This window comes from Pempheris klunzingeri, chromosome 7, assembly GCF_042242105.1.
Source record: "Pempheris klunzingeri isolate RE-2024b chromosome 7, fPemKlu1.hap1, whole genome shotgun sequence".
NCBI lineage: Eukaryota > Metazoa > Chordata > Actinopteri > Acropomatiformes > Pempheridae > Pempheris > Pempheris klunzingeri.
Window position 1 is genome coordinate 3197731 of NC_092018.1, and position 25919 is coordinate 3223649.

The following is a 25919-nucleotide window of genomic DNA, read 5'->3' on the forward strand; positions in this document are numbered from 1 at the left end:
CCACACATGTTCTGACTCACAGGTTTGTTTCGGGGGGGTTTGGTGGAGAAAAAGTGGACCTGCTGTTCTTTTCTAAAATAAAAGGCTGGTAACATAAGTGGTGTTCAGGGTTCCTGCAGTAACAGCGCTGGTCGTTTTCACATTCCTGGTTTCAAACACTGAGACACGAAACATTACCAAAAAAAAAAAAGAAAAGAAAAAGTCAAAAGCTCCAGACTGCTAGGAGAGAAATTAACTGCAATTCCCAGAGAACACTGCAGCAGGACACTGCATCCAATTAGAGAGCTTCTGATTCTGTTGCCGGGCAGGAAATGTCAGGGAGAACATACAGGGGATGGATGAGCTGTTGCATGAAGTTTTAAACTTAAAGTCACTTTCTAATCTTTGGATGGACCTTTGGACTCTGAGCTTCTCCAGAGCAGCTGCCCCCGAGGCTCATGGGTACTGTAGTATTTAGGGACAACGTATGGAGGCGATTTCTCATCACAAAAACTGCAAGAAGTGAAAGTCAGGAATGATAATATATATATATTATAGTATATATTTTCATGGTAAGTCAAAACTGAGGGTGGGATTTAATTTTAAAACTTTTATAAGCAGTACAAAGATTTAATAATAATGGTTATAAACGCTTTAAAAGACATATATATATATATATATATAATATACTGTAGTTAATGTTTATGTTAATGTGAATTAACAGTTAATACTTTGTGCTATGAAGACATATTTTATGTCATTATGGCTGATTTAACTATTGTCATGAATGTTTATAGTCATGAACTAACTTTAATACCCACTTAGAAGCACTTGCTGCTTACAAAATGCTGAACTGGGGGACTAAAATATTTTAAATTCTGCGTTCACTTGCTTGCTTTTCTGGAGTTTTTGACCACATCCCACAGCTTTCTTCAGCAAACTTGTTCAGCTGCGAGCGGTTATCACATCAAGACACCTGAGTCTGTTTTATTTAGTGAAGACGGCGGTGGGACACATGCAGACGCCCCAGGAGAGGGCTGTGATCATCTGGCAGACAGGTACGACTTTGGAAAGTGGGTTTGAACGTGATGAATGTCAGACTATGCAGGCTCCCCGCTCTCTCGGTTATAACTTTAGCCTGGAAACGCTGTTTTTGTAATGAAGATTTGCTGCCACGTAGCAACGAAGAGGAAAACATTTGTAAAATCAAACTGGACGTGGTGTGAAAAGTCTACAGGCATTAAACGCACCATTTTTTCTTTTTTTTTTTTAAAGAAACGTCAAATTTTTGATTTCTGAAATAAAGGTTTTGACTTTTATTTTGACTTCCCATGTCAATTTCTATCTTTTATAATTCCTGACTTTTCATCTTTTTCTTTTTATGACAAGAATGTGCCTCCATCCTTCCAAAGACTAAACTGAAATCTGATATCTGTCTCTGATGAGAACCGCTGAGGATTTTCTTAGAAATCAACTAAAATACAAATGTACAGAGTGAGATTCCTCCACCCTCCTATTCCAGTCGTGTCAGGTGACAAAAACGAACCAACAAAGTGCTCCGGCTGTAAAAACTGACACCGTGTTAGAATCAGTGTATGTGGACAGGAAAGCCAACACCGGGGTCGTAACTCATGCTGCATTCAAGTCAAACAGGATTATGAACCTCCACCTTGAAGATAACACTCTTTGCAGGTTTCAGATCCTAAAAAAACAACTCAGATTTTGTCTGTTCTGACTAAATCTGATGAACACTACGAAGGAAACGGTGTGAGGAAAGCGAAACTGTTGTTATATTGTTATTGTGAAAGCATCAATCAGGTGAACAATTACTCTCACGGGACGTGAACGCAGCACTGAGTTCAACAGGGGAAGAGAAAAAGGAATAAAAACTGTAAAATCAGGAGTTTTGTTGTTGATTTTGTTTTTTCACTGCAGAAAAGTCACTTTGAGCTGATTCACTGCCTCACTTCTCTTCACTCCAGAGGGATGAGGGTGACCCAGGGGGACAGGTGCATTATGGGTAGTGTAGTTTGACCGGAGCCAGTCAGGACTGTCCGTTGTGTATGTGTTGACTTTTATGAGATGGCCTTGGCCTCGGGTAAGAAGGCCTCCCAGTACTTTATCAGCTGTCGGGGGAATAAAACGAAGAAATAGAAAGTTATTCACTTCTCATTAATGTGCCACAAATGTAGTCTAGTCAGATTTCTCTGTAAAGTTTGTTCTGATTAATGTCCATGAGTAAAGTAAGTAAAGTTTAAAGTAATAAAAAGTAGTAAAAATACTGCATGTAATATTCCACACTATCCAAATAATGTAACTGAAAATCCAGTTGAAATGTTCATGCCTGAAATGCAAAATGACTGTGGGAATTAAAATTTAAACTCCAACGATGAACATTGTTTGGGCAAAATAGGATGTTTGTGAATTAGAATTACTTTATTGTGAAAAGTCCATCACAAAGGCACTGGATGAATTAATGGAACGCATGAAGTCCTGTGTAATATTTTGTATTATGTACGAGTTTTAGCTCATTTTAACTGAAAATCAAGTTGTTTTCATAACGGCCGACTTTGACAGCTGCTCAGCTATCTATTCTAACTGGACTTTTTATTTTTATCATATATAATGTGCAAACAAACACAAAATGACATTTCAATTTGACAAAGATTTGGTTTAAACATTGGAAGCTGTAGACTTTCTTCTTCTTATTCTTATAATAACAACAATGTGGTCTTCACCTGCTGTTGTGTCTGAACCAGTGACTCCAGGTATTTGATGATGATCGTTTTAAAATCCTTCACTCTCTCTTTCTGTTGAAACAGAACAAAGGATGAGAGTCAGACGCACATTCTCACTTCTCTTTTCATTTCTGTACGCGACATCAACAGATGAACTTATCCTCCATCCCTCCATCCATCTCACCTCAAACCTGCTGACTTCTTTGCGTATGGTCTTGGAGATTTGTTCAAAGTCTCTCTCTCCCTGCTGGACCTTCCCCTCCAGCTGAAACACACACAGGAGGAGGACAACATTTATAACTTGTGCTCAATTCAGTATTTGGTGTTTCAGACAAACGACCTCATCGGTGCTTTTGGACATTTAACTTCTCAGCTGTAAAGTATCTTCAAATGTCCTGCAGCCTCAAACTGACTCCTGACTATTAGAAGTGTTGCAGATGTTGGACAAAAGAGTTCATTTACTGAAGCTGGAACACAGATAATAAACTGTCCACACTGTGTGAATCTACTGGCTGATTTCTGAGGCTCAGATCAGTTTTTGAGAGTTTAGAGAAATCTGACAGCACATAACATCTAACTTAACCTTTTTTTTTTTTCCTAAATGTGAACAGGATACACTCTGAGTGGAAAAACCTGGACACTCATCATGTCTGGCAGCTAAACTGTTTTTAAATCATGGTCAGCGTTCTAAATCCTGCCATATGTATTCAGAAAAACCTGTTTTACAACAGCAGTGAATGAAGTTGAAGACTAACACGAGCTGAATGAGAAGCACTCGGTGCCCTCAGACGACCAGGTGACTTTATTTCAACGTCGAGTTTATCTCAACTTTCAAAACATCTTCATTTATCGGAGAAAATAACCTCTAAAATGGAATTTAATCGAAGATTTAGCAGCAAAGAGCTGTGAGGTTTTTCCAGTTGCTAATTAATTCAATAATTTAATCATTCATGTGACCGGTCAACTTTTGTTGTTTACTTTAAGATTTTTAAAATCACAAACTCAAATCATGTCAATTTCACAGTTAACGTGCTTTTATTGTGGTAGTTCTGACCAGCACCAACTAATCAAATAACCTGTAATAACCTGTGATTCCATCCCTGTAATGAACAGTAGTGACACATTAAGTTTATCAGTTGAAAGTTATTGATGTTTACTGAACTCTCACAACAACCGCCTGGTTCAATGAGTTTTAATAAAAGGCTGAAATAATGATTAATTAGCTTCACTTGCTTGTTACATGAAGTTGTGATGGATAAAGACTAAAAAAAGAAAAAAAAAAAAAAAGGATGCTTAATAAGCTCTGGGTTGACAAGATGATCCAAGTTGTCACATGAAATAGTTCGTCTGTTATTGATCTGAAGTTTAAAGTTAAAGAAATTGACCCAAAATGAACTTTTCTTTTCGGGAAGTTCCTCCAAAAAGCGGCAAATCTGAGAGAATCTGTGCGACGACGACAAACTGGTTCATGTGACTGTGGACTGAGAGCAGGAGGGAAACACGACCGACAGTGAGGAAGAAACATGAGAACCAAACGGCACAATGAGGCAACTGAAAGGTGTGAAGCAGGCGGTCGGACAGGTGGAGACACAGCAGACAGACAGACGGACAGACAGTCAGACAGACAGACAGACAGGGCAGGTCCTACCTCGTCAATCTCCTGGTTGCGGGAAGGCATGGCAGGGAAAATGCAACAAAATGTAAAAAAGGCAGGAAAAGAAACGCTCCGAGCCTCCAGAAACCACAGAGGAAGATCCACACAGGAGCAAACCAAACCTCCAACCAAGAGGGAAGTCGTCGCTCCGGCAGAAGAACAGCGGGACCAAGCAGGCTGCCCTTCGGCCGGACGACGACAAGGAGAACAAAACCTTCTGCTGTGATCAGACACAATCAAGTGTGCTTTTGTTCAAGTTACGTTATTGAATTATTGTTTTATTCAGGCCAAGATCTTGTGCAGAAGTTTGAAATGAGACATTAGACTCTTCCTCAAGGTCGGATTTGGCTCATTGTGTGTATGTATGTTGAGCAAAGTGTAAAGAAACAGCTGAACATTTGTGGAAAATACGATTCTAAACTCATCTGATCTGAGAAATACACATACCAACATACCTCTGATTAACATGTTGGGTCCTGTTATTTCTAAGTTTTATACAAAAGCAGAAATATAAAAAAAAAAAAACAGTTTCCAATTCAGATTCAATTCATTCAAACAGCAACAATGTGATCCACTGCACATGTTTTCATTCCTCTAATTACTAATTAACTCATTATTTCATTTCACTAGGAGCCCTGACGTGGACAGACAGTGTTGTTTGGTGTGCTTTTCTTCTGATCTGATCCCAATGAGTCGCTCTAGAGACAAACTAACCTGCAGGACTACAGGACACGTCGGGGCGTCACGACGTAAATAAGGCAGGTTGGCTTCCTAACTAAGTCAGAGGGAGGAATCATTCGCTTCAGACCCGAGCAGATTGTACTGAACTTCGTGTGCTGAAGTTAAATCAGAAGACGAAGACAAACAGAAGCTGTCAGGAAAAAAAAAAGTTTCCCAACTGGGAATCAAACTGATGTGTCAGAACTGTTCAGTCTGTCGGAGCAGCAGCCAGAAAACACAAGCAGCATTTAACAAGGAACTTTTTTTAGAGAATAACTGACTGATGAAGCATTATTCACTTAACACTGCAAACTATTCAGTGTCTATCAGGACAAATTAAGTCAGATGGTTTATAAATACTGAGCAGCTTCTCCACCCCCAGATCATCTTCTTTTCAATGTTTTATCTATTTATTCATTCTTCATTTACTTCAAAACTAATCTGCTAATGCTTTTTTCTAAATGATGATGTAAAAGTTGTTCTCCACATGAGTTAAAATGTTCCTGGTCAACGATCTGTCAAATGTACACCCTCTGACTCTAAAAAGTATTGCTGTCTCACTTAAAATTTTAAAAAAAAAAAAGTCAGATGCTAATATTTTCTCAAAATATCCAGAAAACCCTCTGATTCCAAACAGTTCGGAGGAGCAGTGTGAGTCAGACTCTGGCTGTTGTTCCCCTCTCCTGCCCACAGGGGGCGCTGTGGCCTCACACTGTGACAGCAGAGACTCTAAACACACCACCGAGCTTCAAGTCACCGAGTTATAAAGTCTGATTAATGTGTAAAGCTGCAAAATAGGAAAACACAAGAGCTCCCTCTGAACTGTTGTGGACTAGAAATTATACAATAATAACATTTTGAGGTGCCTGAATAATAAAATACAGAGGAGTCTTTTCAAAAAGCAACAGGTGTGTGTGTGTGTGTGTGTGTGTATGTGAGGGAGTGCAGCTGAAACTGGGTTCATTAAAACTCATTTAACGTCTCAGCTGTGCGTTGAAACCTTTAAATCTTCCTGTTTTTAAATGATGTACTAAGGAGCTTGTTAACGTCTTGAATATTACTCTCATCATATCTCGGGGGAAAAGCAGCGTGACACAACAGCTGCATCTGTTCATATTTCACTTATTTCCTTTCATAGCTCAGTGAAGTTGCTAACGGTGTAATTAAACTAATCTGCGGAGGTTTTCATCCTGTTTGATCGAGATATTGGTGGTTTTTATCTCTGAGAAGCAGGTAAATCACAGAAGTCTGAGGCTGAACGATCAGCGGCATCTTTTAAAATCACTTCTCCGAACTTCTCTGTCTAAAACTATTATTTCTGAGATCCTGCTGAGTAAAGTTGACATTTTTTTAATTGATAGAGTGGAAATGATCACTGCTGTGGGATATAAACCAGACATGGACAGGGATTAGATCTTCCTCAGTGTGGCTTTAACGCCTCCTTTCCTTAAATCTATTATATGTTTGGGTCATTTTCACAGTAAGCTGAACTATTATATTATATAACTAGGTCTGTAAAAACCCTCCGGGGGGGAAGTGAAACAAATATTTAGACAAATATCACCTGACCTGTAAAGGCACCAAACTGGAAAAAAAAAAAAAACTCATTGCTGCTGTAAAATATTTGAATATTTTTAGAATATCTGACTTCTATTATCTTATTATTGTTTTTATCTTATTTGTCTGGTTGTTTTTATTCACCTCATATCTGGAAATGTTTTAATCCTGGTTCCACCATGTAAAGCTGTGCTGTTTTTGTGGCAGTGAGGAGGATAACAGATATGTTTGTCCAGAGAAAAAGGAAACTACATGACATCAAGAGCAGCGAAGCAGCAGGAGAGAAGAGAGCTGCTCACAGGATGTCCACAGCTTTCACTTCCTCTGCTGCCAATCTTCAACCATCAGACACTTCTCCTCCATCTTTAGGGTTCACACGTGCAAAACCACCGTTTCATTTACAGTCTGCTGGTGTGAGGAGGACTCATCTGTCCGTTCACCTGCTTTCCAGCAGCAGCAGCAGCAGCAGAATGAGGTAAAACTCCTCTCTTCTCTTTTTTTTTTTCGCCTTTAGAAAAAGCCGCTGTGTATTTTCTGTTGGCTGTTGTCAAGGCATGAACCAAAACCCGACTCCTGACAGGCGGCAAAACTCTTGTCGGCTCCAAATAAATGTTGGTTGTAACTCTACTGCGATCTGTCCTCGTCTGCAGCTTCTGACAGCCTCCCCCACCTCTCCTGAAACACCCCCATCCTCCTCCCCCCACCCCCCCAACACCCCACATCTGACAGCTCCTCCGCTCTGATACCAGACCCCCAACCACGCCAACTGTGAGTGCGAGTGTGTGTGAGTGTGTGTGTTGTTTCCTGATAGAGAGGATGAATTTGTGTGGTGACAGCTTCAACAGACGCTCTAATAAAGTACTTTTCTACTCTCCCCTTCTCTTGTTTGTCCTACTGAGTTCATGTGAAGCCTGCAGACTGGAAGAAAACAAGATTTATACACCAAAAAAAAAAAAAAAAAAGTTTCACATGACTGAGCTGTGAAGGTGCGCTTGTTTTCTCTGACTGGACGCACCAACAGCCTCGGAGGGAGGAGAGGGGTTCCTCAGGGCAACGTTTCACATGATTAAGTTCAACTATAAAACGTATCATCATCACACATATATAAATATAACATGGTATATAATGAACCAGTGTATGAATTATTTTAAACAAAAGGCTTTAAAAAAAAAAAAAAAAAAAGAAAAAAGCCAGATGGATAAAAACATGATCACAGGAGCAATGAAGATGATCATCAGAGCAGGAAATAAGAATAATATCTATTAGAGCTGCTTTTAAAAGAGACTGTGTGTTCAGGCTGCACACTTCTTATGAAGATGTAACATGTAATGTGTTATTAATTAAGATCTAACAGAGAAGCATGATGTTGTTTTGTATTGTGCAAATTATTATTATTGCTTTCCAGGTGAGTCTAATCTAATGATCTAACCATCATTGTTACGTGGCTGTTGATTTGACTCGCGTTTCATGTCGTGTTATTAAATCTTACTCCCTGATTACTCCTCCCTCCCTCCCTCCCTCCCTCCCTCTCACCTCTTTGAGCTCGTCTTTGGCCTGCTGCAGTTTGTCTGGTTTGTTGGTGAACTGCAGTTTGGCTTCAGCCTCTCGTTTCTTCTGCAGGAGCAGCTGACTGTCCTGCCACTTCTGCCACGTCTTCATGCGGTGGTCAAACACACCCTGTGCCCACACACACACACACACACACACAGTTAGTAAAATATACACCCAGAAATACTCCCAACATTAATGAATGACAGACTTTTAATATTAAGCAACTTGGAAGAAAACGCCTTTATTTGAAATTGTAAACACGTCATTGTAAATACGCTCAGGTTTTATTGTGAACTGCATCCTGTAACTGCACAGTCAGTGTTTTTATAGTTAAATACAGCTAAATAGGGGAATACTGGAAGTTAGTTTACTTTAGTTTCTTTGACCTCATGAGAAGGAAAAGAACATTAAATCAACTACAAACATGTCAGATGGCACAAACATGGCTGAAATGATTAAGATGACAAACGTACCTATTAAACTTTACTGTCAGTAGCATTCTTATATACATGCTTTTCATGTTAGAGGTTATTTAAAAACAGGTCAGATGTACATGTCTGAGGTTTAGTTGTCTAGGTTTAGAGACGGTTCAGCAGATGCACTCAGAGCAACCTAGTTCTACTCTACTCTACTTTTCTCTTCTCTACTCTCCTACGTCCTGTCTCCTTCCTACCTGGGCTCAGGTGTTTCCTGTCCAGCGGCTCAGACAGCGGGTTGGATCAGTGATTCAGCAGAACAAAGTTTAAGTTATTACTGGTGTTAACTGCACTGAGATCTGCACCTCCAGGTAAGAGGCTCGGCTCAGGTGTTCTGGGCTCCGTGGTGGAGCAGAGGGAAGCACAGTCTACCTTGACGGCGGTGATGAGGCGGACGTAGTCGCCCAGTAGCTCGGAGAAGAGGTAGAAGTCTGCGTTGGCCTGGTCCTGGTGCAGCTGGTCGATCTTCTCCTCCACCTCGGCCAGCTGGGACAGAGCTCGGGACAGAGCCGTGTGGTCCTCGCTGTTCCCCAACATGGCCGCCGACTTGGCAAACTGTGCCGTGTTGACCGACAGCTCTGCAGAGGAGATGGCAGGGTGGGATTCACTCATACAGAGCACGTGCCTGCAGTGTGTGCTTTAGAGGAAGTGCTTAATATAATATAATGTATCGTGGTGTCCAAAAGACATTTGTTCTGCCTTCAAAACTAAAAACAAGCACTTTCTTCTTCTGTTTTGGGTTTAAATGCAGATTAAAATGACATGAAGTGATCCTGCTGAGCAGAGTTGACGTTACGATAGAAAACAGAATATAAAAAGGACAGACACAGGCATGCAGAGGGATTAGATCTAATTAGATCTGGATTTAATGTCTTCTCTTCCATGAATTTCTGATATTTTTAGGTAATTTTCACAATAAGTTGAACTATTCCTTTAAAAAGGTCTGTAAAAACCCTACAGGGGGAAAACTAAACAAATATTTAAGCAAATATTACCAAGTGTTGTTAGCTGACCTGTAAGAGTGTTGACTTTTTAAATATTTGTCACCTGACTGTGTTCTTCTTCTTCTGCAGCGGTGTGAGAGCACCTGACTGGAACATCTCACACAGTGTTACCTTTGTGTGTGTGTGTGTGTGTGTATAAGTGACGCTAAGACCTGAAGTGACTGTAGTGACCACTGATCCTGGGGGGGGGGGGGGTGTTATTTCCTCAAAGACACACGGGGCAGCATACCTACCTTTCCTGTGACACACCAGAGACTCCACACTGGCATGAAGCTTCCGCAGCTGAACATCCAGATTCTCAAAATGCTGCTGCTTCTCCTCAAACCACTGAGACACACACACACACACACACACACACACACACACACACACACACACACACACACACACACACACACACACACACACACACACACACACACACACACACACACACACACACACACAGAGACACACAGATGTTCAGTCACAGTCGGTTGATGCTCCTCTTTTAACTTAAAAAAGATCTATTTTCCTCCAATTATCCAGAAATCCTCTCTGTTCCATCTGATTCCAACTTCTTTCTTCTCCTCCTTATTTCTATCCTTTCTGTCCTCCTCCCTTTCTTTTTGTTTGCTTGCTTCTCTTCCTTAATAGTTCCTTCCTTCCTTCCATCTCTTCCTCCTCTTGTTTCTGACCAATGGCCACAGTTTGCTATAACAACACTCCCATAACTTTGTCATGTCATCTTTTCTGTCTTCCTTCCTTCCTTCCCTTCTTCCCACCAGCCTTCCTGTGACCTCCCTCTCCTCTTCCCTCCCTCTCCTCTCCTCTTCATCCCACAATCATCTCCAGTTTCCTCCTCCTGTACCTCCTCCCTCCATCCTCTCCTCCCTCCTTCACTCACAGCGTCTGACTCGTTCATCTTGATGGTCATCTTGTTGACAGCGTCCGCGGCCTTGTTGACCATCCGGAGAAGTCCGGCGCTGCTCAGAGCCTGAGTGCTGACCGCCCGCGGCAACTGGACCGCAACAAACAAACAAACAAACAAACAAACAAACAAACGGGATGAGTGGTTAAACTGGAGAACAGGCAGGCTTGTATTTCTCTTTTTCCCTGTTTTTTTTTTTAAATATTTGATTTATATTGATTATATTTTAGCGCCCCATTTCTGCTCCGCTCCATGTTTATCGGTTTCCTTGATAAATTCAGGATAACTTCTCTAATCCCTCCTGTTTTCTTTTATTTTTTTAATCGTCCTGGAGTTTATTAGTGACAGGCCATTATTTATACTTTTATTTGATGATTTATTCACTTTTGTTCAGCTGTGTCTTCTCTTCGTTATCTTTTCTGAAACTCTTTCTGTCTTCCTCATTTGTTTGGACCAGTTGCTGCTGTGTCTTGATAATCTTTGGTCTTTTCTTTCTTTAATTTTGCTGCACATTTGTTTTAAAATCTTTCCTGCGTTTGCATTATATATATTTTTATTTCCTCTCTCGTTCAGTGTTTTGAATCACTTTCTCTTTTGTCTCCTTCACCCTCACGATTCTTCTCTCCTCCTTTGAGTTTTACTTTCTTTCGCTGGCTGTTGGGGTTCAGTTTCTCATTTCTTTCTCCTCTCTGCTCTGTATTTCCATCCGTCTCTCCCCTCTCTAACTCTATCACAGCTGTGGTCTTTTCATCCCACCTCTGATTGTAATGTCCCCCACGTTTTAGCTCCAATCACCTTTAATGCGGCCGCTTTATGTGCCGAGCAACTTTAACGGCGGCAAAAACCAACTCAGAACCCATCACGTCACTCTGAAAACGCCTGGACGTCCGTCTGAAAATAGGCTCATTTTTCTTAATTTTGGAAAAGTTTACTTTTCTCCCGGACATGCAGGGTTTTCCTCTGACGCTGAAGCAGATTTACCCTCCCCGCCCTCCATCCAATCTCATTTAACGGGACCAGCAGCAGCCTGGGGACGGCTCGGTCCCCGGGGCTCTCACTGACGGAGGGACGAGGGTAAATGAGTGGAGGCGGGGGGGTAAAAATAGATTTCAATTGCAGCCTGGTCCCATTCTCACCTCCTCCCTCCTCCCTCCTCCTCCTCCTCTGGTTGTGTTTCATTAAGCAGGCCGGATGGGCCGACACGCTCGGTCAAGCGTCCGAGTGATTCATCTGTTAAATCGGTGACATGAGGCCATTTATTCTGGACCCAACAACGGCCGACTCCTTCCCAACGCAATCCCACCGACGGTTAGCTAGGTGGCAGAGAAGTGTGATGAGGAGGAGGGGAAGGAAGAGGAGGAGGAGGAGGAGGAGGAGGGGAGCTGGACAGTTTGAGCCAGCAAGACGAAATGTTACAGAAGATTTAGTCGGAGTGGACAATAAAGCGAGGAAACAGGAAACGCCGCGGGCCCTTAAACCCCGAGGCAGTTTTTAGAGGCTCGGCTCGCAGGTGCAGACACGATGCTTTGACCTTGTCGGGACGTTTTGCTCTTTGTTGGGAAAAAAAGAAGAGACGACATCAGAGAACCCAGGCAGAGTTTTTTTGCCCCATTTGAGGCTGTGGCTGAGACCGTCCATCAGGTATTTGGTTAGGCTTCACCTCAACACCAGTATTCAGACCACCAGCACATTATTGTGGATGTTATTGGTCCTCTGAGGATGGATCATTCATGACCCCTCAGATTTAGCTGCTAAAGAGCCACATATTCCCCCTCAGGAGGTGGTGGGGACCAAAAACAGAGCTAAAAGACAGTGAATATTAGACCTAAATACATCAGGTGGACTCAAAAAGACACCAAATTAATTATAATTCATAAGTTTGCTTAAAAGGTGACGATACAATGCATGTCGATGTCGTGTTCACACTTGTTTTTCACCTTAAGTGGCCTAAAATTGGACTCTTCTGAGAAGAGGACAACATTTCGTCTCAGATCAAGATCCAAAAGATATTTCAGAAACTGTTCATGTCATTCCTTTTGTCCTGCAGCTGTCTCTGTGGGGCTGCTTCAAAACTTAAATAATGTTTTTCCCCAGGTGAAAAAGACTAAACATGTTTGGAGCATCACAGTTTTTAGGCCCACAGTTGTGCAGGAGTGATGAAAGGACTTTGTTACAACTAATTTTTTAAAAATTACATGATATATTACATATTACTTCTGCCTCATGTTTGGACCAAAAACAACAACTAGATTTAAGCGGCAGACATTTTTCACATCTTCATCATCTCTCACTTGCATCTCTCTCTGTGATCTAATGTCCAGGTCAAAATTAAACTCCAAAAATAGACGAGGACTTCAGAAATAAAGCAGGCATTTGTTCCAACTTGTTGAATTGACAGAACCAAATTGCAGTTTGCAGGTTCTGTTAATCTTCTGCAAAGAAGCGCTGATGAAGATGAAGTTTCTAACCAACAGGGCAGACAGTAGTCCAGACTGTTAAAGGTTTGCTAGTGACGTTAAAAAGGCACCAGGCTGTAAGAAGTGCTAAATCACTGCTAACGTTTGTGGTGTCCTGCTTCTACAGATCGGCTGATGCTAACGTACCTCTGAGCTCTCCAGAAACTGCAGGACATCAGGATCCTTCAGCAGGATGGGATGCTGCACTGTTCTCATCAGGTACCTGAAAACAGAAGAAAATAAAACTAATTAAAGAAGTCGGCGATTCGCTGTTCTCCTCGTCGGGTGGAACGCTGCTCCCTGTCTCAGTCTAAAACACACAGCAGCAGCCTGAAAGACATAAAAGATGTGTAAACTGAATTGTAACTGAGGACTTTTATCATCAAAAACCCAAAACATTCAACAAAAAATGTGTGTGTGTGTCCATCAGCGTGGAGTTCTGCAGCTCTGAGCTCCATCAGCTGTCACTGGCTGACCTTCCTGTCAATCAAACACCAACAGTAAAGGGCAGCAGAATGTCAGCCCCGCCCACCACAGTATTCACACACACACACACACACAAACATATGTTTTGTGATAATAGTGTATCTAATTTTTGTGGTTTAACCTTTCGGCCTGCAAGGATCTGATCAAGTTGGTCTTTACACACACACCACACCCACACACACTTTAAAATCAGGTTTAATCCTCGTGTTTCTTTCTTATTTTCTTCTCATCGTACCTCTCCAGCGCCGACCTCCTCTTCTCCACGAACTCGTTAGACGACTGGTCCTCCTTCCCCACCTTCACCTTGGTCATCCCTGCAGACGAGGAGACGCTCGTGAACCAATTAACAGCTGGTGTGTTAACATGCATCTGCACACTAACACGCATGTTCACAGGTTTTACTTCATGAATATTCATATTAACAGTTTAGTAAAAGGGAAATATAGATTGTGTTCACATCTGGTGAAAGATTACTGACGTTAACAAAAGTCTCTGCTGTATTGTGACCCCCTCCTGAGGGCACCTTGATGACCCTTAGAGCTCCTGTCCTGGAGTACAGCAGTGGTTTCACTCACCCACAATGCTTTTCTCCGGTGCCGGGGGGACGATGTAGCCTATGTGCAGGTACTTGGAGGCCAGTTTACTGTGCAGACCCAGAAAGTCACTGAAGCGCCTTTTTACTGAAAACGCATTACTTTTAAACAGAGAGATGGAGGTCTGGGGGAGAGAGAGAGAGAGAGAGATGTTGTTTTGTTACAAGACAAGCCATAATGTGAACATTCAGGCTGTGTTTTTGTCTGAGAACCTTCAATATGGCCACAAAGATGGAGGACGTGTCTCCACATCCCCCCTTCGGTACAACAGTGAAGCCAAAATGGAGCTGCCGTTTCATGGAGTCATGGTCTGCACTGCAGAGCAACTCATTATGTCGGTTTGAATCAGACAACTGAGGTTATGGAAAGTTAAAGTGACTTCTCGCTTGTAAAATTCCCGAAGAGACGTCCAATCAAGTCCATCAAATAACTAATTAAGACCAAACTGATCAGAAAAATTCACACTTGAACATCAATCAGCGTGATCGGCACTAACATGATGGTGAAATGTTCTTTGATGTGCTGCAGCGAGCCACCATCTTTACATCTTTACAGTCTATGTTCTCTACAGTTTTAGCACGTCACTCCATCACAGTGTCGTTTGAAGCAGCCCAGACAGAAATATCTCAACTATTAATGGACTGCAGCATCTCCTGTTCAGTTCCACATACAGGCATCTGCTTCATGTCACTGGATATTAATTATTGATACACATTACTTTGATGTTGACGCTGGTAAAGATTGAGCTCATTTTAATTATTTGATATACTGCTCAGCAACAATCAATAGAGGTTTACCTTAATAATACATCATAAATCATTTGTTGATCATATTTTGCAAAGGAACCAGTAACTACAGCTGTAAAATAAACATATAAAGTAGAGTTACATAAGAAAAAAAACTCATTTTCCACTGCTGGCAGTAAATGTTCGATGCTAAATATCATTATGGGATTCAAATAGCAGAGTTATCTTTTAACCTTCAATGGTTCCTCACATGCATGCTAACTGTAGTTAGGATTTATAAAGACAAACATTAGCTGTGCTAACACATGAAACACTAAGCGAGACGTCCAAGAACGGCCGCCAAACCAATGACGAAGCTTTATGTTGCATCTGAACACAGCTCTTCCTCTGGTGCCGCCCTCAGGACAAACTTTACGTGATTCACCTGAGCAGCAGAAAGGATCTAAGAGCAGAAGTTGTGTGCAGCAGTTTGGTTTTTCCTCACCTTGGTTGTCACTTTGTAGGCCATGTATGCATTCATCCCGTCACCTGGAACACACACAGTTTCAAACTCGATTATCTTAAACGTATCGTCACTAAGCGGTAAAACACACACAAACACCGTCGTGTGTGTATCCTCGCTGTTCAAACAGTATTAACACCCTAAACAGATAAATAGAATAAGTGAAACACTCAGATGTCAAACTGGTTTAACTGGATTCGTGTGTTTTCTTGGAGCAAATTGTTGAGTGTTTCATCTCTTTTTGTTTGCTGTGTGTGTTTGTGGCCTTGTTCATATTTACATAAAAGGGACTGTCGAGCAAGTTGAGTAGCTGGAAGCTACACGGCTACACTGAATGAGTCCTGAACAGTCAGCTCATGTATTAATGGTTAATGGTTCCTCAGGAAGGACCGACAGAACTTCACACTTCAGCCCCAAACAGCTAAACCACCAGCGTGCTGTTGCAATGACAGCATGCAGCCTGCAGGGGGCACTGGCAGGACTGCAGAGCTCCAGTGTTGTTTCATCAATAAACCATTAGCACACTAATAAAGTATGATGACTAACAGTATGACTGGGCAGACCGCTGGCCTCCGGCGCTGTCTACTCTGCATTTTACCTCATCGCTTTCACAGTTTCTGCTGACAGCAGATGATGGGAGGAAAGCTGATGTACAATATCACCTCCAACATGTTTATTAGGTTCAAGGAGGGGGGAGGGAGGGCGAGAGGAGAGTGGAGGCTACTGGGAAATGTAGTCTTAGTTTGTAGGAACACAAAGCACTAACAACATCCCTGATAAATTCCTTCAACTAATCGGAAAACACAAAAAAAAGTCAGTGGAATTTCTCTTCTCTCTTCTAGTCTGAGATGCTCGTCTCAGTGCTCCAGGATAATCCAGGATATTCCAGGATATTCCAGGGCAGCAGGGATGTGAAACCAGTATGTACTCACCAACTTTCTCAGGGTCAGACACTGATATGTGTATGTCAAATGAATCGCCGCCCTCCTCCTCTTCAATCTGCAGAAAACGGGGAAAAAAAAAAAAAATGTTGCTGCATGGTTTCTGGTTTATCAGGTTTCCAAACCTTTTTCCTGCAGTAAAGAAGGAGGTCTAGTCCAGAGTAAATACACTTCAGAATCATGAGCCTCCCCTCTAAAGATCAATAATCTTGTCTTGTCTTTTGTAGCCCTAAAAAAACCACAAAAAGTCACGAGTGAAGATAACAACTGTCCCTCCTGGGCCACCGCAAGAGATTCAGAGGACTCATAAACTTTTAATGATCTGTTGTCAGTGGAAGAAACACATTTTTTTTTTTTTTTTTTTAATCAAGTGTCTGCACAGCATGTGGAGAGTAAAATCTAACATAACCAACACGGTAAAACAAAAATCTGACGGCTCAGAAAAAGCAGCATAATAACAGGAGCATTTTTAACAGGATAATTAAAAAGCGCCTTGTGCACAGAATAAAGCGAAGTCACCTCGTCGAAGGAGGAGTGCGTGAACATGTCGTCGTGGGCGAGGCCGATGCGAGGGGTGATGACGGAGGTGGGAGGGGTGATGGGGGTGATGGCGGGTGACGGGCCGTCAGACAGCAGGACGTCTCTCTCCGGACTGTCCAACGAAACCTCCTCTGTGGCCTCTGAGGCAGGACAAAGAGTGAGAGAGAGTGTGTCTGTGTGTGATACGGCGGTGGGGTCTGCCAAAACAACTTGTCTTTAGAAGTTCATATCTACATGGTGTCGTGCAAGTCAAGACGGTACCTCTTAAAAGGTGCAGTGTGTAGAATTTAAGTCCCTTCCATTTCCAAGCGTGCGGGGAGAATCGATGGTGGCCCCTGAAGATTTGCCCTCTCTTTGCGTTTCCTTGTGCTAAATAATAAGCATGATGCTCCACTAAATTTGGTTCTCAAACTTCTCAAAACACAAAATGGTATTTCCCCCCCCCCCCATCTTTCTTCTTGCTGCCACATAAAAACACCAAAGGCCAGAGAAGCACGGCAGGAAGACGTGGAAGAGGAGCTGCTCCCAAGGTAGATATAGAAGGGCTCATTCTAAGCTAACAAACACACAAGAAGTCTTAGTTTCAGGTGATTGTACTCTACTGGAAACACACAGTTATGAAGGTTACGTTCCATTAGAGCCCTCTAAATCCTACACACTGCACCTTTAAGTGTCTAGTTTGTGAAGTATCAACAAACAACAAACGTCTACTCACCTATTTAATATTTCTGAGAATGACTGTACATCTATACGTCTACATTTAGCTATGTGTGTGTGTGTGTGTGTGTGTGTGTGTGTGTGTGTGTGTGTACCTGCGAACAGGTCCTCTGGGTCGTCATCGAGCACTGAATTCTGTTTGGGTCCATTTGAGTTGGTGCTGATGTCTTGAGCAGGGAGACTGGCTGGTTCTGACTGTAAACACACACACACACACACTTAATCATTGATATGAAGTTCATTACGCACTTTTTTGTATTTTTTACTAATGTTTTAATGCTTTATTTGATATGCCGACATTGTATGTTGTGTTTTATCCTGGAGCTTTTCCTCCCTGTTGTCGCCTGATGTTTGCTCATGTGGGAACTCTTGGATCTTCGGCTCTTAATCAAAGCGTTCGGTTGAGACCTGCTCTTTGACATTTCGTCTGTTTGGGTGCACTGAGTCTCCATAATGACAGAAAAGATCTGACCTTCTACACTCATGTTTGGACTTTTACTTGTTATTGAGGCAGTTTGTCAGTTAAAGCTTTACTTAATGCATCCTCCTGCATCTGTGTAGGAAAGGACACAGACCCCCCCCCCCCCCCCACACACACACACCCTTTAATATTCACCAGTAGCTGAACATGCACATTGTCATTTAAGATTTATTATTCCAGATTATTTCAGTTCCACAGTAACTGAACTGCATTATTTCACCACAGCCAAGCATCTCAACTTTCACCCCTTCCCAGCAGCGCAGGAGAAAAGTGGAAGCGGAGCAGCGACCACATCTGTACAGTAGCGCTGCTAACTCGACATATTCCACAGAAGAGGACGAAAAAAAAAAAGAGCCTCCAGCAGAGTGTGTCATCCATCCTGCTGAACCACAGAACTTCCTGCCAGCCAGCGGGGGAACGGCCAGCTGCTCCACAAACTGAAGGTAAAACTGATCGATCAGCAGCAGCCTCCAGGCCCCCCGATCACATGACTTCACGCCAACAGCCACAGCTCCTTCTAGGGAACCGGACCGGCTCGCACTTCAGAGTGACTGATGCTACGATTTACTGGAATCAGCAAATACTGATCACATTCACGCTTTAAAAAAAAAGCAGCCTGTTGAGATCAGTTTGGAGCTGAAATGACGGCAGAGAATAATTCTCTCAGGAAGTAATTGTCAGAGATCATTAGTTATAATAAAGGCTGGAGATCAGCCCTTTGTATGTCTACATCATCTCAGATCTTAAATCAAGCCTTTAAACTAAATAACGACAACTTGTTAAACAAATAATACAAAAAGATTTATGCTTGTTTGTTTATTTATCCTGCATTAAGTGTCTTTGTTGGATAAAACTATGTGAAACAGTCCATTTAAAGGGGTAAACGGATTCAAGTGTTTCAATCAATGGGACGACAATCAAACTGGGAGCTTTACTATCAAAGTCCGGTCTTGTCCCCTGTGTGGACGCTCTGTTAGCCATTAAAATACGTCCGAGCTCACATTCCTGGTGGATCATGAGCGCTGTACTTCTACTGTTTACGTGACAATCAAACAGATAAAAATAATTGATCTTTCCAGAGCACTACAATGCCGTCCTGTTCAGTTCTAACCGTCTGTGCAGTGATAAGCCTTCGAACTCATGGATCTGTGGCTCAAGCTGGACTTTCATCACCTCACCTGTACACGTAGCCCCTTACGGTTTTTTATATCTAGACGGATCGACAGGAAAGGTTTAGCGTGGACCTTTATGTGAGAACCACACGGTGCAGCAAGACACTAAACAGCAGCAGCTCCAAAGGAAACCTGACAACTGTAAACCAACACTTTCCTTCTTCATCTGCGAGGAACAGACCACAGTTAGTGGGTCACATGTGCAGTGTGTCGCAACCCCACACACACACACACACACACACACACACAGCTTTATGAGCATTTGTTACGGGTTACAACCTCAAAGGACCGATTGTGCAACTCTGATGAACGGACTGTAAATGTTTGAGATGATTCACTAAAGGAAATGACTGGAGCTCTTTACATCAGACGTATGTGGACTTTTTTGCACTGAAAGTGTCGCTACACCTCGACACATAGATGAAAAAGATCATTTGAATTTTCCCCTCAAGAAAAATCTTATTTGCAGTATTATGTATTTCAATCACAGGTCTTTTCTTTAAGGATAACCTGCAATCACTATGAGAAACCATCAGACTTTTTTCTGCAAAGACTCACTGAAGTAGTTTCTAGTGGTTCGCTGTGAAGCCTCATCTTTGTCCCACTGGTTTGAACAAAATAAACAGACGAGCGAAAAAGCTTCAGCATTCGAATGTTGATTTAAAATTTGAATGTTAACGACGTGAATGACAAACAGACAAGCTAAACGCCCCCCTCCCCCTCCCATCCCCCCCTCCGTTCACAGCCGGGGTCGAGGAAAAGGAAAACGATTTTAGCTGAGCGGTTCCTGAAAGAGGAGAGGATGGAGGAAAGAGTGTGGAGGTAGAGGAAGAGGAAATGAGTGATGATAACGAAGACCTTCCTCCTCCTGACTCAGCTGACACTCAGACAGGGGTCAGAGGAAACACTGTACACACACACACACACACACGCAAAGTCAGCTGTGCATCCATTCAACGACGTTTGAACCTCCAACCCTGATCAGGAGCGAATCACGGCTCTATCGTGTCTGCACTCAGGACACGCTGATACTTTTACTCAGTGTCTGAATCCCATGTAATTAAAATGGAAACAACCATCTAACGAAGAGGACAACCAACCACTCGGGCCAAAGTCCAGGACATGGAATAAGTTATGGCAGCTAGTTACGGTTCTTCACTTCTGCGGTCAGAGGGTTGCATCTGTAACGACAGCCAACAGTGATGTAACAGCGTCCCGACACACCCCTCAGTACACTTCTACCTCACTGCAGCACAGAGAGAGATTAAAGCACCAGGGGGCAGAGAAATAAATGTATATGTATATACACGTAAAGTCTTTCACCATCCTCAAGTCCCCAAGTTTGGAGCAAGTCTGGATGCATCTAAAGCCTCCAACTGGATTAAATCAGGGCGAATAGATAGTTTAAGTACAAGAGCGGGATGTCTGCCCACATAAGGATCTGGCACTTTTGGTATTTACGTCAAACCATGTAAGTTAGAAGGGGTCAGACTGGACGTATGGTTGGGTGGAGCCTTATTCCCCGTCTGCAGCAACTTCTCAGAGTCTTTTCGAGTCATTTGAGCGGTATGACAATTTAAAAAAGAGTGTTGTCATGACAGCTTGAATTAAAAAAGGACCAGAAGTGAGATTTTCCTTGTGATTAAAGTAATAAATGTGGTGAAAAAAGTGAGATATTTGGGTCACATCAGTGATCTGCTGTTGTCCTTGTGTTGGGTTTTCTTATTATACTGACATGAACTGGTGCTTCTGAAGTACAGTTATGATAATACTCCTGGTACTTGACCTAAGTGTGCTGGTATATAAAAAACAAGACTTAGCTTGTTAGCATGCTAGCATTCGCTAATGAGCACAAAGTACTGGACACATTGAAATGTTGACTAGATGAAATGTCAGAGGATTAATTAACTTATTACAGTTCATTCTGAGGTGAACATGAACCTGTCGTCATAATCCATCCAGTAGTCCTTCTGATATTTTCAACACCACCAATATCAGAGGAAAAGTCACCAGAGCCGGTAGGATTCAGCCTCTGGGGAACATGACTGTCTGGACCGAATGTCTTCAAAAAGCATCAAACGGTTGTCGAGATATTTGAGTCTTGACCAAAAGTGCCGTCTCTACAGCTGCTAGCACGACTAGAAACTCTGCAGGAAATATCTGAGAGTGAAAAGGGAACACGAGGACACCACAGAGGAAATCCATGTCACCGCTGAATGATGCTGACACCGAAAAAACACAGAAAGGTGCAACTGTCGTCGGGGGGGGCTGCCGGCTCAGTTGATCACATAATCACAACGTCCCCAGTTACAGTATTTGTTAGCCGAACCAGCTGTATCTAGTCCCCGTCCAGCTGACCAGCCAACCACAACTGTTGATCTTATGAGTAAAACGATACGATGAGGCATTTTAGTAAACAGCCAAGATGGCCGCCGCTGATGTTGAATCCTAAATCGAATCAGTATTAAACGAAGTGGACGTTATATTTCCTCTGAAATAAGAACAAACATCGTTCTTCTAGTCCTTCATCTTCTGCTGCTACAGAACTTCAGACCAGTCTAATGAACGCTCAGGTCTACGTCACAGGTGTTACTGCTCTGATTGGTTGAACGTCTATCCAGCTGTGCCCACATCTGTTCACAGAACGCCTTGAACTGAGAGTTTCCACACTAATTCACATTTGCAAATTGGTGTTGTGATGTCCGGCCACTAATTTCTATCAGTGATGTTTGTCTAAATAACAGAAACATCTGTCAGTCCTCCATAATGTCTCTTACACAGCTTCAACAACAGCTCCACCTTACAGACTAGGTGTACCTAACCAACTGGACACTGAGGGTGTGTTGATGATCACAGACTGACAGAGAAGAACCTGCTTCACATTCCTGCAAACGGAGGCACTAAAGGAGGAAACAGAAGGAGTCAGAGGTTATGAAACAGTCCACTTAACCCCAGTCCACCTTAAAGCCTTTAACATCTTTCATCTGTTTATTGGTCCGTGTGAAGCCACGAAAACACACCCAGCTTCACTCTGCTGCTCACAGGGGAAGTGGATGACACTCACACACACACACTCACACACACACACTCACACACACACACACACACACACACTCAAACACACACACACACACTCACTCACACACAGAGTGCTGTTGTGACACTCAAGGAAGACAATCATCACCAGGAATGAAATTCAGAGTGCTGACATGTCGAAAAGAGAAAAACAGACCCCTCTATGTATGTGTGTGTGTGTGTGTGTGTGTGTGTGTGTGTGTGTGTGTGTGTGTGTGTGTGTGTGTGTGTGTGTGTGTGTGTGTGTGTGTGTGTGTGTGTGTGTGTGTTTCAGCCTGGCAACTTTTGCTTTTGAGCTGAAGTTACAACACACGTGTTAAAAAAAAAAAAAAGAAAAGCCTTTTTTACTAAATGATCTGAGATGTTTTCACTTTCTCTGTCTGCTCGAGTCTTTTAACGGGTCGATTCACCCAAATCAGAGAGGAAAAACATTCAGTATGCATCTCTAGCGGTGTCTACCGATGCACATAATGCTGATTTTAGGTGCCAAAATACTTCATCTTGTCATTTGCTGCGGTGACACTGCTCCCGAGGGGCCGGTAGGGCTGTCGCAATAACCACAATACTGCAATAGCGCACTTTTGAGAACAGGCCAACAAGAGGAAGATGGCAAACAGCTGCCACACCCACCACGTTCACGGTCACGCTTTTCTCCAAACGCCGTCTGTGACTGGTGCTGCTGATTTCCATGCAGGGCAGCAGGAGTGCGGCCTCTGCAGCCTCGGTGACGCATGCAGGCAGCTGTCGGCAGGGATGGTAACGGCACCATCGTGGGTGAGGACCTCCTGCTTTAAATACCACAAAGATGTAGTCCTGTCTGTTTAAAGCTGTGTCGTCTATGTCCGGGGCTTTTAGTGGGGCTTTCTGTGTGGATCTATTGTTGTCAAGGTTCAGGTTAACATCTTAGTTCAGAGCATAGAACTACAGGTGCAACTAACCAACTAACCCCTACTATTAAAGTTTAAAGCAGGACAACCGAGTTATTCTGCAAAAACAAATAATGTCATGTAATATCGAGCTAAATCACTGCAGGGTTGATTCCTTTACCGACAGCGCTTGGCTGGGCATAACGGTCCGGGGACGGCCGTGGTGGGTTCAGGCTTTAAAAGTAAAGTAGAAGAGACAACCCTGAAATGTCTAAACCAATAAAAAAAACTCTTCAGGAGTTTCAGCGTTCAAAGCAGAAACTGCAGCTCTGCTCTTGTTAGCTAAGGCATGAGTGAAAAGTCAACAGGACAGCAGTAAAATAAGCACATATTGTTGTATTTATATATGCAGAGAGCATCACACTGGTTAAACATGACGCTGTAGGGGAAATCTTTAGTGACTAAAAGTCACAGTGAAGCAGCATGTCCCAATTTTAGCAGCTGGAGCAGATTCTGAACCAAAGTTAACATGAATGTCTTTTCATCCAGCCACAGCTAAACATTCGGTCTGTGGCAGCACCACATGGCGTGTCAGGGGGCCGTTACCTTCATGGCCACCAGCTACAGCAACACGGACGCCCAGTCATGTGACTTTGATACAGGAAGCCGTGGATCACATCTCATCTCTTCACCAAAAATGTCCTTTTAGCTATTCGGAGGAGGAACTTGTTGGGCGGCTGAATGTAACATCTGTTAATTTCACTGAATTTGTTTATGCACATAGAATATAATATAGAATAAACAGTAAATAGAATAACTTGTTTTTCTTTACTTTGCTATTTAGCCCTAAACTAGTGACAGTCAAACCTGTGTGGTGTTTGTTGTTCAGCTCTAGCTTGTTTATAACCGCTGTGTGTTTAAGTTTAACTTCTGTTTGTTTAGCTCTGTGTTTGCATCTGCATCATCCTGCAGCTGTGTGGAAACGTATGGACATTTATCTGCAACCCCCGAGTCGTTTTCTTGTGTCGATGCCTCACACAAGGTTTAATCACTGTTTTCTGACGCGCGTCCCTCGAGTTTTCTGCCAAAGGAAAGTCAACAAACTTGAGTTTTCACCCAAATTCTCTGCACAACAAAAGGACAACTCATACTGTGCAGAGTGGGTTAGACACAATATTACAGGCGCCAGCACAATCTGAATCCAAGCCTGCAACAAAAACTATCAGACCGTAATAAAGAAAAGGGAGTCACCTCCATGGACATCCATCAGGCTGCATGTTGTTGAATTGTTTTATTAGTAAATGACTAAGTTTTGCATTTTAATGCGACTTGCCCTTGACATTTGGCTGCTGTTGTTGCTGCTTTGAGTCTTTTTACTTTGTTTGAGTCGTCTGTAAGGACACAACTTCCTGCTGTTCTCTTTCACCATGAGAGAGAGATTGGAAGCATAAAAACTATTACTGCTAGTCAATTAAACTTTAAATACTATTTCTAATTAGTACAAATATCGAAAAATATAAAGACAAATATAAGAAACCTTATTTTGCTGAACAGCAGTTTTGGTTGTTTTTTTCCCCTATTTTTCCGGTGTGCCCTGAATGCATCATCCACACCTGTGTGACTGTCACCTGACGGCGAGCAAAAACACCTATTCTGCGTTTTTCTCTGCGCAGACTTGACCCTCCTCGGCTCCTGTAGCTGTCGCCTTGAAGGCCACCGTTAGTGTTGTTACACTCCGCGGGTTTAAAGCGTTTAAACGGCTGTTTGGCTGCACGATGACGGTGCAGAGATGAATAAAACAGACGCTCCCTCGCACACCAAACCTCATTCAAAAAACACCCGATTTAAAGGCTCCCCTTCCTGCCTGCTCCCCCTCTAAGTTTTCATCTGTTGTCAGCTGGGAGCATCACGCCCTGCCTGCCTGTTTGTCCACAGCTCCCCTCGGCCTCCCTTCATCACCTCCTCCTCACCTCCTGTGTGGCAGCCGGCTCCGGGAACAGGTTCCCCCCGCCCTCCCGCTGCTGGCAGCCGGTGTGCACCCGTGGAGGGTCCCTGGCTGTGTCCGCCATGGTCGCGTCGCTCCTGCGGTTGATGGTGGTGAAAGCTAACAGCTAGCTAACAGACACACACACACACACAGAGACACACACACCGACAGACAGCGAGGAAACAGTCGACTGACGGAGGAGAGGAGAGGAGGAGGAGGAGGAGGAGAGGAGGAGCGGGGAGTCAGGAGGTTTTCCCAGCTCTGTCATGTGACCGGCCGGAGTCCCGATGGGAACCAGAGAGGAGCGGAAAAGAGGAGATCTCACTCTGTAGCTTTTTCCTGCTACCGATAGTGAACTACAATAGTACTACAATAGTTAAAGCTAACTAAAACAATTGTTAATGCTAGCTAAAACAATAGTTAATGCTAGCTAAAACAATAATTAATGCTAACTAAAACAACAGTTAAAGCTAGCTAAAACAACAGTCAATGCTAGCTAAAACAATAATTAATGCTAGCTAAAACAATCATTAAAGCTAGCTAAAACAATAATTAATGCTAGCTAAAACAACAGTCAAAGCTAGCTAAAACAATAATTAATGCTAGCTAAAACAACAGTCAAAGCTAGCTAAAACAATAATTAATGCTAGCTAAAACAATCATTAAAGCTAGCTAAAACAATAATTAATGCTAGCTAAAACAACAGTCAAAGCTAGCTAAAACAATAGTTAATGCTAGCTAAAACAACAGTCAATGCTAGCTAAAACA

At 42.7% G+C, this 25919-nt stretch overlaps 1 protein-coding gene across 2 annotated transcripts; it reads right to left on the reverse strand.

The window, feature by feature from the left end:
• Positions 1 to 1443: 1443 nt before the first annotated feature.
• Positions 1444 to 25324, reverse strand: snx2 (sorting nexin 2). Of its 2 annotated transcripts, XM_070833513.1 has the most exons (16): positions 25135 to 25324; positions 17666 to 17765; positions 17115 to 17222; positions 16833 to 16993; positions 16305 to 16371; positions 15355 to 15398; positions 14107 to 14248; positions 13767 to 13845; positions 13193 to 13268; positions 10566 to 10679; positions 9913 to 10006; positions 9048 to 9253; positions 8182 to 8325; positions 2902 to 2982; positions 2718 to 2789; positions 1444 to 2105 (listed from the first exon to the last, which is right to left on the reverse strand). In XM_070833513.1, exons 1-16 carry the CDS (start codon positions 25231 to 25233, stop codon positions 2055 to 2057), a joined length of 1638 nt encoding a protein of 545 aa, XP_070689614.1. In that variant the 5' UTR covers positions 25234 to 25324; the 3' UTR covers positions 1444 to 2054. The 2 variants fall into 2 exon arrangements, with proteins under 2 accessions (XP_070689614.1, XP_070689615.1); XM_070833514.1 differs by lacking the exon at positions 17115 to 17222 and having other exon boundaries at positions 1446 to 2105; positions 25135 to 25323.
• Positions 25325 to 25919: the final 595 nt, after the last annotated feature.